This window comes from Camellia sinensis, chromosome 10 (genome assembly GCF_055761805.1).
Source record: "Camellia sinensis isolate YWXY chromosome 10, ASM5576180v1, whole genome shotgun sequence".
In the NCBI taxonomy this organism is placed as follows: Eukaryota; Viridiplantae; Streptophyta; class Magnoliopsida; order Ericales; family Theaceae; genus Camellia; species Camellia sinensis.
The window spans coordinates 160,102,773-160,117,291 of NC_138970.1; the positions used below are offsets into that span (position 1 = coordinate 160,102,773).

The following is a 14,519-nucleotide window of genomic DNA, read 5'->3' on the forward strand; positions in this document are numbered from 1 at the left end:
CTTACGTATTTTTGTGAGACTCATGTAATTTTGTAAAAATTTATATAATTTTGTAATAAGGTTGCATATGGTATGCATTGCATATTGAAAAATTTTCCTATCAAATAATTCATCTTTATAATGCTAGTGAATAATTTGTAGACGAAATTTAGATGTGATTATTTTTACAAAACAATGGGTTCATCTTATTTTTTAGAGAATTGTTAAAATGTTCAATCTAGAGTAAGACATTAGGTCTAGTAGATATGTTTTGTTGGTGAAAAATTCATACTTTGTGAAATAATTTGGTGATAAGTACATTTTGTTGTTTTTAAGGACATTTTGTTTCTAATTTTACCCTTTAAGCTACTTATTGAATTTTTTTTTATTCTGTTCAATTTTTTCGAACCAATCTGTTTAAACTTACATCTATTTGTTCAATTTTTTTCCCTATCTATTCGATTTTTTGGATCTTTTCTGTTAAAATTTTGATCCTATCTGTTGAAACTACCTGTTAATTTTTTTATCTGTTAAACTCGTATTTGAAGGCCATTTTTTATCTGTACAGATTTTTATCTTTCTCTATAGATTTTATCTATCCAAATTACAAAACTCTCTCAAATAATCAAAACAAAATTGAGAACTTTAATTGAGAACATCATTCAAAAAAATCCAAATAAGCCAATCCAGAATTTGTTTGTTGGCCAAAAAATGTAGTTGAAAAGATAATAAAACACTAATTGAGAACTTTATTCAAAAAAAAATTCACAGAAGCTAAAAAAATATGACAAAAAAGCACACAAACAACACTAAAACCTGGATCGGCGATTGGATGGTCTGAACCGACTGTGGAGTGTAAGGCTGAATCGGCAGCGACGAAGAAATAGCATTTTTAGCCAACACGTCCGCCACTACTAAACAACGGTCGTGGTCTAAGGACATCCACTGCGATTAGACTTGGTCGAGGATGAAGGACAATGCCAATGCTAGCAGATCTGTGATTGCATTTCAGAGCGAGTTTGGGCACCAAATCAGATTGAGTGTTGAGAGAGAGACAGTTGCGGCTTTGCCTCTCTACCCCAAGCCATCAGTGACATACGATAACTCACAAATTGGAGGAGTCAATGATGGAAAGAAGCTTTGAAGGAAGATAGAAGGAAGGTTTGAAGAAATTGAAATGGCCATTTACTTCTATAACAACAAAGATAGGCCTCATAACAGAAATTTGAGGGTAGGACACAATTTGAACAAGTAAAAACAAAAAGAAGAGAGAAGAGAGAGGAGAAAGAAGTTGAATAGGTTAAGAGTAATTTAGAGTCACCTAGATGTCTGTCATAAATAGAAAGATGAAAAATATGGGTAATTTGGTTTTTTCGCAAAGTGCATGTTTTTTTGGACATAGTAATTTAGTTTGTGGACTTTTAGATCAAAGGAAATTTTAAATTAGATTTACGAATCGAGTGTCCTTTTTTTTTTTTTAATCCATTACATCAATGTTCTATTTGTTTCAACAAAAAATAATATTTTTTTTATTATCTTTTTTCTCTTTTTTTTCCCCAATATTTGATTACATCCTTAAAATTAATAGTTGTATTAAGTTGTCGCGGTGGTGTGGGGCGGACATAGTTGCATGATGATGGTGGGGTGGTGATGGTGCTAATGTGATGACCGGGTGCGTTACACGTTTCATTTTTCCTCGTTTAACTTTAGGGTTGGTTATGTTGGGATGTCGGTTTGACTTGGAATCTTATTAATCGCTTGGGTTTGTTGTGTACAGGAATCCTTCTCAAAATTTTGTTCATGTTTGTCCCGGTACTGAATTTCTCTGGTTCTGGAGAGTGCGAGGTCAGGTCCAAAGTGCCTAGAATTGAGCTGAGAAAATTTTGGGCTAGAAAGACTAGGGCCGCACGTGCAGGAGAGGGCCGCACGTGCGGGAGATCAAGCCGCACATGCGGGGAGGTGTGACATTTTCAGCCTTGCACACTGCATAATATGCAGGTGCGGGACGAAGTGCGGATTGGAGGGCCGCACGTACGGGAATCAGTGTCGCACGTGCGGGAATTAGGCTCGGCACGTGCAGGGCACGTGCCGCACATATAGGACGCTGGGCAGTTCGAAATATCTTTTTTTTTTTTTCTCTTTAGGGCGCTGTGTGTATCACTTTTAGCCCATCTCTCTCTTTCTCTAAAAATCATTTCCTCTCCCTTGTATGGCCGACCTTGTAGATCGTCGATTTGTTGGGCCGATGTGGGGGATGCACTATTGTTGGGTCCAGAAATCATTAGAGAGACGACCGAGAAAGTTGCTCTCATTCGGAAGACGTTAGCTACGGCCCAAAGCCAGCAAAAAAGTTATGCCGATAAAAGAAGACGACCTTTGTCCTTCGAAGTGGGTGACCATGTTTTCCTCAAGATCTCACCTAGGCGGGGTTTGATGAGATTTGGTAAAAGCGGTAAGTTGTCTCCAAGATTTATTGGGCCTTTCGAGATATTGGAGAGAATTGGGGAAGTGGCGTATCGGTTGGCTTTACCGTCACAACTTTCGGTGATTCACAACGTATTTCATGTGTCTATGCTTAGGAAGTATGAACCCGACCCTTCTCATGTACTTGATTGGGTCGATTTGGAGGTAGATGAGGATGTCTCTTACGAGGAGCGGCCGGTTCAAATAATAGACACCCGAGAGCAAGTGCTACGGGGCAAAACCATACCTTAGTGAAGGTGTTATGGAGACACCATGGAGTCGAAGAAGCAACGTGGGATCGGGAAGCGGAAGTCTGCTCCAAATATCCAAATTTATTTGAAAATGCTTAGTTGTTTTAATATGTAATATTCTCTAGTGTTAGAGGAAAAATGTGTTAAAATTGTCGATCATATGTTAATATACGTATTATTAATCTAAGCATGAGGTTGTGGTGGAATGATAGTTTGCTAAAATGCTTCATTTCTTATGCCTATTGTAAGCGGTTGTCGTTCTTAAGATAATCATGATGATGATGGTGAATGTTGATTGGAGATCTATTTTGTGCTTGGGAGTTGTGTTGGCATAGTTGTGATTGCTAGAAAACCATTGTTTCGGTAGTTTACTTGAATTTCGGGGACGAAATTTCCTATGGTGGGGAGGTTGTGATGACTAGGTGCTACACGTTTCATTTTTCCTCGCTTAACTTTGGGGTGGTTATGTTGGGATGTCGGTTTGACTTGGAATCTTATTAATCGCTTGGGTTTGTTGTGTATGGGAATCCTTCTCAAAATTTTGTTCATGTTTGTTCCTGTGTTGAATTTCTCTGGTTCCGGAGAGTGTGAGGTCAGGTCCGAAGTGCCTAGAATTGAGCTGAGAAAATTCTGGGCTTGAAAGACCAGGGCCGCACATGCGGGGCCTTGGGCTGTATGTGCGAGAGAGGGCCGCGCGTGTTGGAGATCAAGCCGCACGTGCGAAAAGGTGTGACATTTTCAGCCTTGTACACTGCATTATATGCAGGTGCAGGGCCAAGTGCGGATTAGAGGGTCGCACGTGCGAGGATTAGTGCCACACATGTAGAAAGCAGGCTCTGCACGTGCAGGCACGTACTGCACGTGTGGGACGCTAGGTAGTCCAAAATCTCTGTTTTTTTTCTCTTTAGGGCTGTGTGTGTATCACTTTTAGCCCATCTCTCTCTCTCTCTCTAAAAATCATTTCCTCTCCCTTCTTTCTACATTCCATATACCTAAACTCTTCAAACGCTTGATCTCCTTAGATCTATTGTATCTTCAACCCAAGTTCCTTCATCAAAGTTGAAGAGCTCCTCAACAGCTACATCGTGTACGGTGGAGATTGGATTTTGGCACCATCAATTTCTAGGGTTTCATCTATTTTCTCCTTCAAAACTTGAGGTAGGGACTTCTTTGAGTTATATATATGTGTTTTGCAAGTTTGATGTGGGTTTTGGGTTTATCTTGGGAATATTATGAGGGTTTGATTTTGGCTCAAGAATGTAGTTTTTTTTCAAAAGTGGGTTTTAAAATCTCAAGTCTTTCTAAGATAATATCTTGAGGGTTGAAATCATCTTGGGCAAGGAAATGGTGTCTTCTTTAGGATCTCTTTCAAGTGTTTAGGGTGTGTGTTGTTGCTGTTGCAGAGAAGAAACCTAGAAATTTGGGGGTTTCCTTAAATGGAAGAAGATGAAGTTTATAGTTGATATTATATATATATGTGTGTGTGTATACATTGTTAAGTAAAGAAAATGAATTTTTTTTTTTTTTTATTATATACAAATGCATATATATTGATGAGGGGTTTCTTAACATATGAGAATTCTTGAGATTGTAAGTTGTTGTCTATATATTGCTATAGCTTTGAAATGATTAAAATGATGGAAGTGCACGAATTGTGGATATATTGTTTCATATTGAGGAATGATGGCAACCTTTTGGCTATTTGTCGGAATGGCATTGAAAAGAGAAAACATAAATTTTGAATCCTTAAGGAACATAAATTTTGAATCCTTAAGGAACATATGTTGGTGTTATGTTGAAAGTGGAGAAACATGATGTTGCATAGATAATTGTTGCATTGACATTTATAAAACCTTGCATGTCATGAACATTGGATTGGGAATTGGAACTTTCATTGAGAATGAAATATTGTGAAATGAAATCATGGAAATGTTTATGGGGTAAATACGTTGGTAAGTCCGGATAGGAGGTGTAGATGAAATTGATAAGTTGGCTTGAGTGTCCAGGGTGAAAGACCGAAAACATGCGCAGAAGAGGTACCACTTGCCTTCCGGTTAGCAACCGGTAAAGTGGAGTTTTTGGTAGTGCTAGTTGAACCTACTTGTAGATACCAATCTAGGGATTACCTGAGTCATATTTTCCGCCTCTATTGAATAAAATTGTAAATTTTGAAATTGTTGATATTTCAAACTGTTGTTAAACATGGTGACTTTTTAAAAGGACATGTAAATGAAATCCTTTTTAAATTGGCATTGCATGGCATTTGCATTTAATATTAGAAATCTTGCATAACTGTATATACTTTGTTAAGGATTCTCTACTAGGCTTTATGATCACCCTTATAAGATTTTGGTGCAGAAAAAGATGTGGTGGTCCCACCAAGTTGAGGGTGTGGACACGTTTTGTGAAGAGTAAATGACTTTCTTTTTGTTGTGATTTCTTTTGCTAGCCAAGGACTATAAATGTATGGATTCGTGAAATCATTTTTGTGTAACCGGGCTTAAGCCTTGGAAATCGTAAGCCCATGAGGGCATTTTATTATTTTTAGGATTTAATGTTCTACATGCTATAGATTCATGTATTTTCATACCGTTAAATGTATAATTCGCATGCAGAACTTTTGTACACACTTTATTGATTAATGATATAAAGGTTGGAGATTTACCTTTATTCCTTAATGGATGTTGGTTAATGTACCTAATTTGTGTTGGGTTATTTCTGGGCGTTACTGTTGGAAATGGTTTGGAAAATCTGGGTAAAAAATAGATTTTTTCCTAAGTTTGGTCTAATATTTAGGTGGGCCCCGTGCGTCGATTTTCGCCGATCAAAGTGGTAACGCGTTCTATGCCGCGTTGTGATTCACGTGGTATATTTGGTTGCTCAAAACCATTACCGAGTGAATGGGAAATTGAAGCCAAAATATGCTCCATGGAAATGGAGTTTTGGTGAAAAATCCTTAAAGGTTTGAATAAAGCTTGTCCCACATTGATTTGGTGAAAAGTTTTGAATGGGTTTATAAGGCATGGGATTGGAACTTGAGGTGTGCCCCAAGGGGTGCCCAAGTGTTTTAAGGCAAAATGGGCTAGACCCATTGGATCCAAAAATCACCACACGCGCGCGTCGCAGTGGGGCGGGCTGGGCTTGGGCTTGGGTGCGTGGTGTGAGGTTGGGTTGGGGGTCAAAAACATTTGAATTTAATTTTATTTTTTGGAAAAATAAAATCCAGAATTCAAATTAATTCCGGAAATAATCTAGTCCGGTTTTTTTTTTTTTTTGTACAACCAAACAGGTCCCTTCCCATTTTTATCTGTTTGAATTTTGAACCCAACAAATTTAAATCTGTTTAATTCAAAACCAAACAGGTTTCATACCTGTTCAAACAGGCTTGCACCTGTTTAATTCAAAACCTGCAGCCACCAATCTATCTATAAATAGGACAGCCCTCATTTGATGTTTAATTCAGAAATTTCGTACTTCACCTCTGCAAATTTATTCTTCATTTTGCTGCATTTAATTTTTGTGAGAAAGAGTATAAACACTTAGTGTGTTCGTTAGGCAAACAATTTGTAGTGCTGCTATTGTTTGTAGTTGATCATTTCATCTTGGGAGATAGACGTCCACGTTCTGAAAGCACCGAGGAGAGGACGGATCTGTCTTAAGGACACAGTGTCAAACACTGGACTTAATCAGATTATTATTCGAAGAAATTAATCAAGTAAGTTGTTTAATTTATTATTCTGTTTTATTTGTTTATTTAAATCAGATTTTAATTTTATTTTTGTAACAAAATAAAATCTATTTTTATTTATTTAATTATATTTCTAGTTTGATTTTTGTAATCAAACAATTTTCTTTCATTTTCTTTATTTCTTTTATATTCTAGTTGTTATTAAGTACACAATAGAATTAATTAATTAATTACAATAAAAATTGTCCAGCAGTTACAGCTAAGATGGAGAAGATGGTGGTGGTAGTGGAGAGGCAATAGTGTCAGCAGCGATGATAAAGGTGGTGGAGGTGGCTGTGGGAGCGATGGTATGGTGGTGAAGGTGATAGTATTATGGCACTTGTTAAGATTTTAGTCTAAAAATTATTTTTCATTTTTCAGAAGTTAAAAAATATTTTCTAACAAATAGTCTTATTTTCTGTTAACCATGAAACATTATTTTATTTTATTTTTTATTGTACCAAACATTTGAAAATAAAAAAAATTTAAAAATGTTCTTTCCAAACAAACGGAGCGAAAGTGTTTACTAAAAAAGACTAGTAATAAATCCAACCTTTTGATGATTTAATTAACCAAGGTATAGTATAAACATAGTGCGTTTGATGTAGGGTGATTTTATAAAGCAGTTTTTCGCAAATGAACTTCTATGCATAAGAACATGTCTTCTTCTCTAAGGCCTCGTTTGGGAACAGGCTATTTTAGTAACTTTTTGGCTTTTTACGAAAAGATATGCAGAAAAGTAGAAAGGTGATGTGACTAGTTTTAGTTGACTTTTTGACTTTTTGGCTAAAATAGTCAGTCCCCAAACGAGGCCTAAATACATAGAGTAGAACTAGGTTTATGTGTAAAGACTTGAGAGACTAGGGCTGCTTAGCCAAACTTTTTGTATTACATGGAACTGAAAGTACTGGCTCTATTTATAGTTTTTCACTAACCAAAAATCTTGAATGGATTTCAAAGTTCTTTCATGCTTCAAGTTTTGCTCATGTACATAATGAGGCTAAATCTTGAAAAATGTGCTTTTAGAGTGGGCTCACGAAATTTTTAGACTTTATGGTCAAGTGGTTATTGGGTGGTCCTACAGTATGATCATGTAATGCTTTAAGGTATTGTGATCGATAGAAAAGATAAAATTCATAATTTTGTATCGAGTGATTGAAAAATATGAAATAGCATGATATATGATGATTAATAAAGAAATATGAACACGTGGCACTTCAAAAGTATTAAATAATTTTTCATCAATAGAAGAGAAATTGAAACCAATCCTGAGAACATTATAGCAATTCTCAATAAGTGTCCTCTTTTACCAAATAACTCTTTTTTCTTTTTTCTTTTTTAAAGTACTCACTGCATAGGCTTAAAAGCTAGCAAATTAGAGCACAAAAATTGAATCCTAAATTAGGGATGGCAATTTATTCTGCTCCAACTCTATCCTTGTTTCCCGCCCTAGTTTATATAGATTTTTTCCGGCCCCATAACAAAATGGGGAGGGATGGTTTTCCCCATACCCGCTCCATGTTCACCTTAAATAAATAACATTTATAATTATATATAATTTAAATCACAGTAGTTTGACTAACAATAACTTTACACTTTTCAATTATTTTTGATTTCGGCATGTTAAAATCTTGGTTGGTGTTATTCATTTGAAAGTTGAGTTTTTAGAAACAATAAATTAGGCCTTGTTTGTAATTTGATTTTTTTAGTGACCTTTTGGTTTAAATTTTTTTACGAGGTGAAAAAAGATAAAATATGCTTGAAAATGATTTTTTAAGTTGTATAAAAAAACATGAAGAACTGGCAGCTGAATTTGCTAGGCTTGTTCTTTCCTAATTCTTGTATCCAACACATCAAACGCTTTCATATTCCTGTCATGTCTTTACCAGACCGACAAACAAATTTGGTGTCATACCAAGTCGGGTAATTATTCTGTTAAATCGGGTTATTCAAAAGCAATGGGGCAAGGTGGACTTTAGTTTAGAGTTCAGAAATAGTTGTTTAAGAGCAAGTCTTACATAGAATTAGACAGTGAGAGGATTGCTTGCTATGAAGATTAGAACTTGTTCTATTGTTAGAAGTTTTGGAGTGTTTTTTATTTTATTTTTATTTTTTATGATGGGGATTTTGGTCAGTGATTTATGAACTGTTGAATTTTACATGATTAGCTCCGACTTTCAATCTTTTGATGGAAAGATACTAAATTTTAAAAATTTGCATTTCATGATGATGAATGGGATTTGGCAGTTTGCTATGTTTTTTTGTACATCTGATGAATGGGATTGGGCAGTTTGCTTGTGCAATGAGCCTTTTCTTGATGTATGAGTTTCAAAATTTCTTCATTTCATTGTCTATTCTACTAGGCAAATGTTTGGCTATCTGGGTTCATATGTTGCCATTGCACTGTAATTAATTCATGGAACTGTCTAAAAGTGTTATTGTATGTTAACATGAATTATTACTCTCTTATCAGTAACCACATTTTGATGGATCCTTTTGATATGCTATCTGTTGGCTCGTAAAGACCTACCATCCACTACACGGCTGCTCTATGTACAAAGCTAGAGAAGTCGGTAGTCTTTATTATCTATTAGTTACTCATTGGTGAACTTTCTTCCGAATTTTTATCCCGTGCTTGCTCCTTATTGTTTTTATCTAACAATTAATTCATCCATATTAAACTGTGATAGAGGACATCACTTATATGTGTTCCTTGAAAATTCAGAATTCAGGTCATTATCTTCTAGCTAATGCTTTCATAGTTTAACCATGTTCTGCAAGTCAGTTGCTGCTCCAGATTACCAATGTGATAATTTGAACCACTGTTCTAAAAATCTTTTTAAAAACAGAATGATTTGTGAATGAAACTTACAGAGGGCTTATGATGCAAGCATATTCATGCATATTTACCTGATCTAATTTAATACAATTTGAACATGTTATGCAGATCAAAACTCATGACTATATGGCAAAATTTTTCCATGCAATTATCCAGTTTAACATCTTAATTGATTTTGATAGGGACATGTGGGGCTACATATCTTTAGGTTACTTCAAGCAGGTGAACTTTTTGATATATTTGTGAATATGTTGCTACTGGTTTTCCTCTGCTAGAACTTATGTTTTTTCAAGTTCAAATGTCAAGCAGATAACTAAGGCTGGTGAGATTGGGTCCTCGACTATGCCTCATAAAGTAAATCCCATTGATTTTGAAAATAGTGAGGGCAATCTTGGGAAGGCTAATGGAGGTCTATCCCATTTAAGCATAAAATTATCTATTTCTCGTTGGCAGGTAGAACTCTCTCTCTCTCTCTCTATCTCTGACTTCTTTGCAAAGATATATGAAAGCTCCATTTTTAGTAAACATTGATTGGTAGTTTTTAGGCACCAAAAGTGCAGAATGTAAGATTATGTCACTGGGCAATTATGATTTCCTTACCATATCGCAGATCCAAGTCTGTATATGCCAAGCCCAGTAAAAGGAATGATTTTGCTAGTTGTTAATAGTTTTGGTCATCTAATTTTAGTGGTGATAGAGTGAGACATGCTAGAAAGCATACTCAGCCAAATATAGTTTTTTTTTTAATATTATATATTTTATAAAATTTAAAAGCATACTCAGCCAAAGGGATTTGTTTGGGCACAAATGAAACTGCTGCCTATAGGCAAATGTTGCAGGTACTTTTCTCTGTGGACTAGGTAAATGTTACAATTACTTTTCATGGGTTGGAATTTGGTGCATGCATGTTATTTTGTAGATAATAAAAGTAAATGGTGATTTTTGCGGGGCTTAATAAAAGTAAATGGTCATTGGCTAATAAAAGAATGCTGATTAAAGTTTGAAGGATATTTTGTGGGGCTTTTTTCACTCCTGTCCAAGCCATAGAAGAGACTACCATGTTTTGTCACTCCTGTTCATGAACTTCTTTAATTAGCTCATTGCTGAGGTCTTGAAAGTATATAACTCAATGATTTTTTCCTTGTGCTGATTACAGGACAACTTGCTCGGGAAGTTTACGAGAACATTAGGAGAGGCTTCTTGTCTGAGAATTCAGAGAGATTTTTGTATGCATCTTGCTAGGAAAGCTTATAAAGAATTGTGCTCCTCTGCTGTTTCTATTCAGGCTGGCATGCGTGGAATGGTTGCACGTAATGAGCATCGCTTCAGAAGGCAGATTGGTTTTTATGGAAAGTTTTCATTGCTGTATTCTCTTAGACTACTTGACTACATGAATTGTGGATTTGGATGTATTAGTAGGAACTCCAACAATTTCTTTTTACACTAGCTTCTGTTCAACTTAGTTCTTTAAAATTACCATACTATAAGCATTTATAATAATGTTTTTCTTTTGCAGAGTAATTTGAAAATTGTCTCAGAATCTTTGAATACTTCTTGATGGGTTTAAAATTAGCACAATTTCAAAAAAAAAAAAAATGAAAAAGGATATCACGGCGTTTTTCAAAACGCCGCTTAAACCCTAAATCTAACGGTCGTCTGTTTTTAAAAAGATACGATGGCGTTTTAAAAACGTCGCTAAATATCACAGTGATGTCATGGTACTGTTATTTAGGACATTTGGCGGCGTTTTTAATATCACGACGTTTCTAAAATGCCACAAAGCTATAGCGACGGCCGCGTCCTCAGCGTTTGGTGCTAAACGCCGCAAATTAACGTCGCAAAAGGAATTTGCGGCGTTTTTGACACTTATAGCGGCGTTTTTTAAACGCCGCTAAAAATCTATTTTCCAGAGTGTCTAAACTTTTTTTGTTTTTATTGATTTTTTTCAAAGTTAAATCAATTTTGTTGTACTTTTCGAGTCCGTCTTGTGTAGAGGAATTAAAAAAATGAAAAAAAAAAAGGTTCATACAAACAAAAACAAAAACAAAAAAAGTCAAAAAACTAACTTTTTTAAAAAAAAATTAAATGTTCATTCATGTCCATTTAGTCAAGTAGAACCCAAAAAAATAAATTTTTTCAAAAATTTACTAACAATATATACAAACACTCCCTCAATTTATTATATATAATGAGATTGTAATATGATTGTCTTTTATAAAAAAAAAATTTCCTAAAAATTTCAATTTGATGTTGTATATTAAAAAGAAAATTTTAGTTAAATTTTATTATTCCCTTCTGAATGAGACAAATTATCCCAACAATTCTGCATCCCTACCCCATCCTCGCCTATTCTCGATATTCCCCACCTCAACAAATTAGGAGATGGGAACAGGGACGAGGACTATAAACCCGCCCCACAGCTCCCCATTGCCATTCCTATCCTAAACTAATGTGATATGATCATACAGTTCTACTTAAAATCAAACTAAAGCACACATCAAACTAAAGCACACATCACATTGTCTTTAAAGATTGAAGCTTGAACATCTTCAACCTTCATTACTTGCACATACTAACTTACATTCCTTACATAAACACATATCCAAAAAAATACTTACATACGCTGTATTTGAATTATGAATTTAAATTTATAAATTTAGATAGAGATTAGAAATGAAAAGACAAAGGACCGGAAAATATAAAAAAAATTTAACTTATATTTTATTTACAATTCCCTTATATTTCGTGATCCAAACACGGTTTTAATAATTAATTACGAGTTAGTAGCATAATATATTTAGCATAAAGAAATATTAGACATTTAATTTATAAATTCTAATAGCAAAAACAAGTACATTGTGGTAGAAGTGAAAGACCCATAACTACACTCTCCATTATGGTAGGAACCATCATCATAGCATCTTTGGTTCAGTTTTCAATTTCTTTGTTTTTGATTTTCATGTTTTCAAAAACAAAAACAGTGAAAAATTCAAGGAGACCCCTCACTTTCATATTGTTTTCAAACAAGTTTTTGGCATTTTTCAAAAAATGAAAACCAAAACAAAAAACAAAAAACGGAAACAGAACCAAACATGAACTTGTGTCTATTCATTTCATCCCAAAAGACAGCAAGCTTTCTGTATAATTTCTAACACCACTAATTTTGACAAAGGCTTGGCTGGAGGGTACTTTTGGACCTGTGGGGGCCTACCACGGGTCCTGGTTCGATAATTCGAATCGTTCAATGTGTAGAACTCGTCCAGTACTATATGTCTGTAAAAAATCACGTTGATCGGATATAGATAGCTATCTCACCGGATTATATTTCTGTCAACCGTTTATTTTTTCACTGTTCATTTTTTTTTTTTTTATACAAAACTGATTTGATCATATAGCTATTGATATCCGATCAAAATTATTTTTTACAAACATATAGTACTCGACGAATTTTATACATTCAATAGTTCAAATTATCGAAACGGGACCCATGGTGAGTCTCTGCGGACCAAATAGCACCTTCCAGTGATCGGACTGGACAGAAGCGAACCCCTTTCGACAATATTCGAAGACAACCATTTAGGAAACAAATTAATTTCAACACTTAAAAATTTCTTTTTCTTCATATCATATAAAAGTACTGACACTAACTCTTTTGTTACCTGCTCATGTAATGCAATCTGGGGAACAAGCAAGACCCCACCTGTGTTGATTGTACCATAAGGTAAAGGGCACACTAGGTCTGCCCAAGAAGAGAGAAATGTAATACTCTGCATGATCCACACTTCACTATGGTAGTCCTTTAAAACCCACATCTCTATCATATTCTGCTCCACATGTTCAGAGCATATCACAGCCAACAATCCATTCACTTGAATCAGGTAAGGCCTAGCCGAAAGAGCAATACCGTGAACAAGATTCGTTTTTAGATTAGCAGATGCAATGTCAGCACGAGGAAGAGGGATTACACGAAAGTTCTCATCTCTCAAGTCAAACGCCACAATGATTCCCTTGCAGCAAAGGATAAAATGTATAGCATTGTTGAGACAAACACTTTGTTGGAAACCATACAACCAAGCGAGCACCATGGCATCGAAAAGAAACACCGGGTATATTTTCCTCCAGGAATCAGTACCTAACATGAAAATTTCACACTCAGCTTTGATCTTTCCATTTCGTAGAGCTTAGTTTAACTCGGATGTTGAGAACTTCATATTCATTTTTTGATGATTTGAACCCAAAGCCGTACATGGGCGGAAAATTTGGGTATTTGGAAGTTGACAGGAAGCTTAACAATTTCTCGCGTGCTGGGGTTGCATATGTGCATGGAATTGTCGGAATGGAAGGTATTTTGAAGTTGGGAAGTGATTCTGTTTCGATGGTGAAGACAAAGCAACCCATTGAGGTTTTTGGACATTGAATGGTGTTTGGTTGAATCAGGGAGAGTTAGAAAGTGAGCAGCAAGGTCTCCCCCATGGCTTGCAGGCAGCAAAACCAGCTCCGATGAGCATCGATCACGGACAGATATAAGTAATGCAAATCCATCAGGGTGATCGGCCCAAGATTGAATCAGATTAAGATTGACAAGAGCAGGACTGCTAATGAGAGAGCACCATAGTTTGGAGACAGACCTGAACAGGAGGAGTGACCTTACCAGTAGCCTTGTGAGTATGTCGAAGAATATGAGTTCATCAGGAAGTGATACAGTCCCCTGCTTCTTCTCATTCGATGTATTTGCACTTCTCGGATCGCTTCCACATCCTACAGAGGTTTCCAATCTGCAGACACAGTAGCCTCCTGATCTCCTGAAATTAGACTGTGAGAGTGATACACTACGGGTAAAAAAGAAATTGACACCAACCTTTAATATTTTGAACACGGGAAGAGCAACCTAATAGTAAAAGACAAACACAATTGTCTATTAGGGAATAAAACCCTATTTTTTTAATGTCAAGTAGGATTGATTAACACAGCTCACACATGTAAATCCGCTCCCTTTGTTAGTTTCAAGGGATAGAATGCACAAACAGACAAGCACAAACTCACTCAAAAACAAGCTAGAATGCTAGATAATAATTTTCCATTCCAAAATTTGGATGAAGTGAACCCTCAAAGTGCCTGCTCTGTTGTAGTAAAACCCATATAATGAATTAAAATGGTGCGAGTGATTGAACTAGAAATTGTGACAATCCATTTATAACATGTAATTACTATTCAGACAACTGCAGCCGAGAGACCTTGAATTGCTGCATTGGTTGTGACT

At 35.6% G+C, this 14,519-nt stretch overlaps 1 protein-coding gene across 1 annotated transcript; it reads right to left on the reverse strand.

The window, feature by feature from the left end:
- Window positions 1–12,724: 12,724 nt before the first annotated feature.
- On the reverse strand, window positions 12,725–14,508 carry LOC145800818 (putative F-box protein At3g47150). Its single transcript, XM_082890564.1, has 4 exons — window positions 14,494–14,508; window positions 13,506–14,147; window positions 12,919–13,266; window positions 12,725–12,808 (listed from the first exon to the last, which is right to left on the reverse strand). Exons 1-4 carry the CDS (start codon window positions 14,506–14,508, stop codon window positions 12,725–12,727), a joined length of 1,089 nt encoding a protein of 362 aa, XP_082746690.1.
- Window positions 14,509–14,519: the final 11 nt, after the last annotated feature.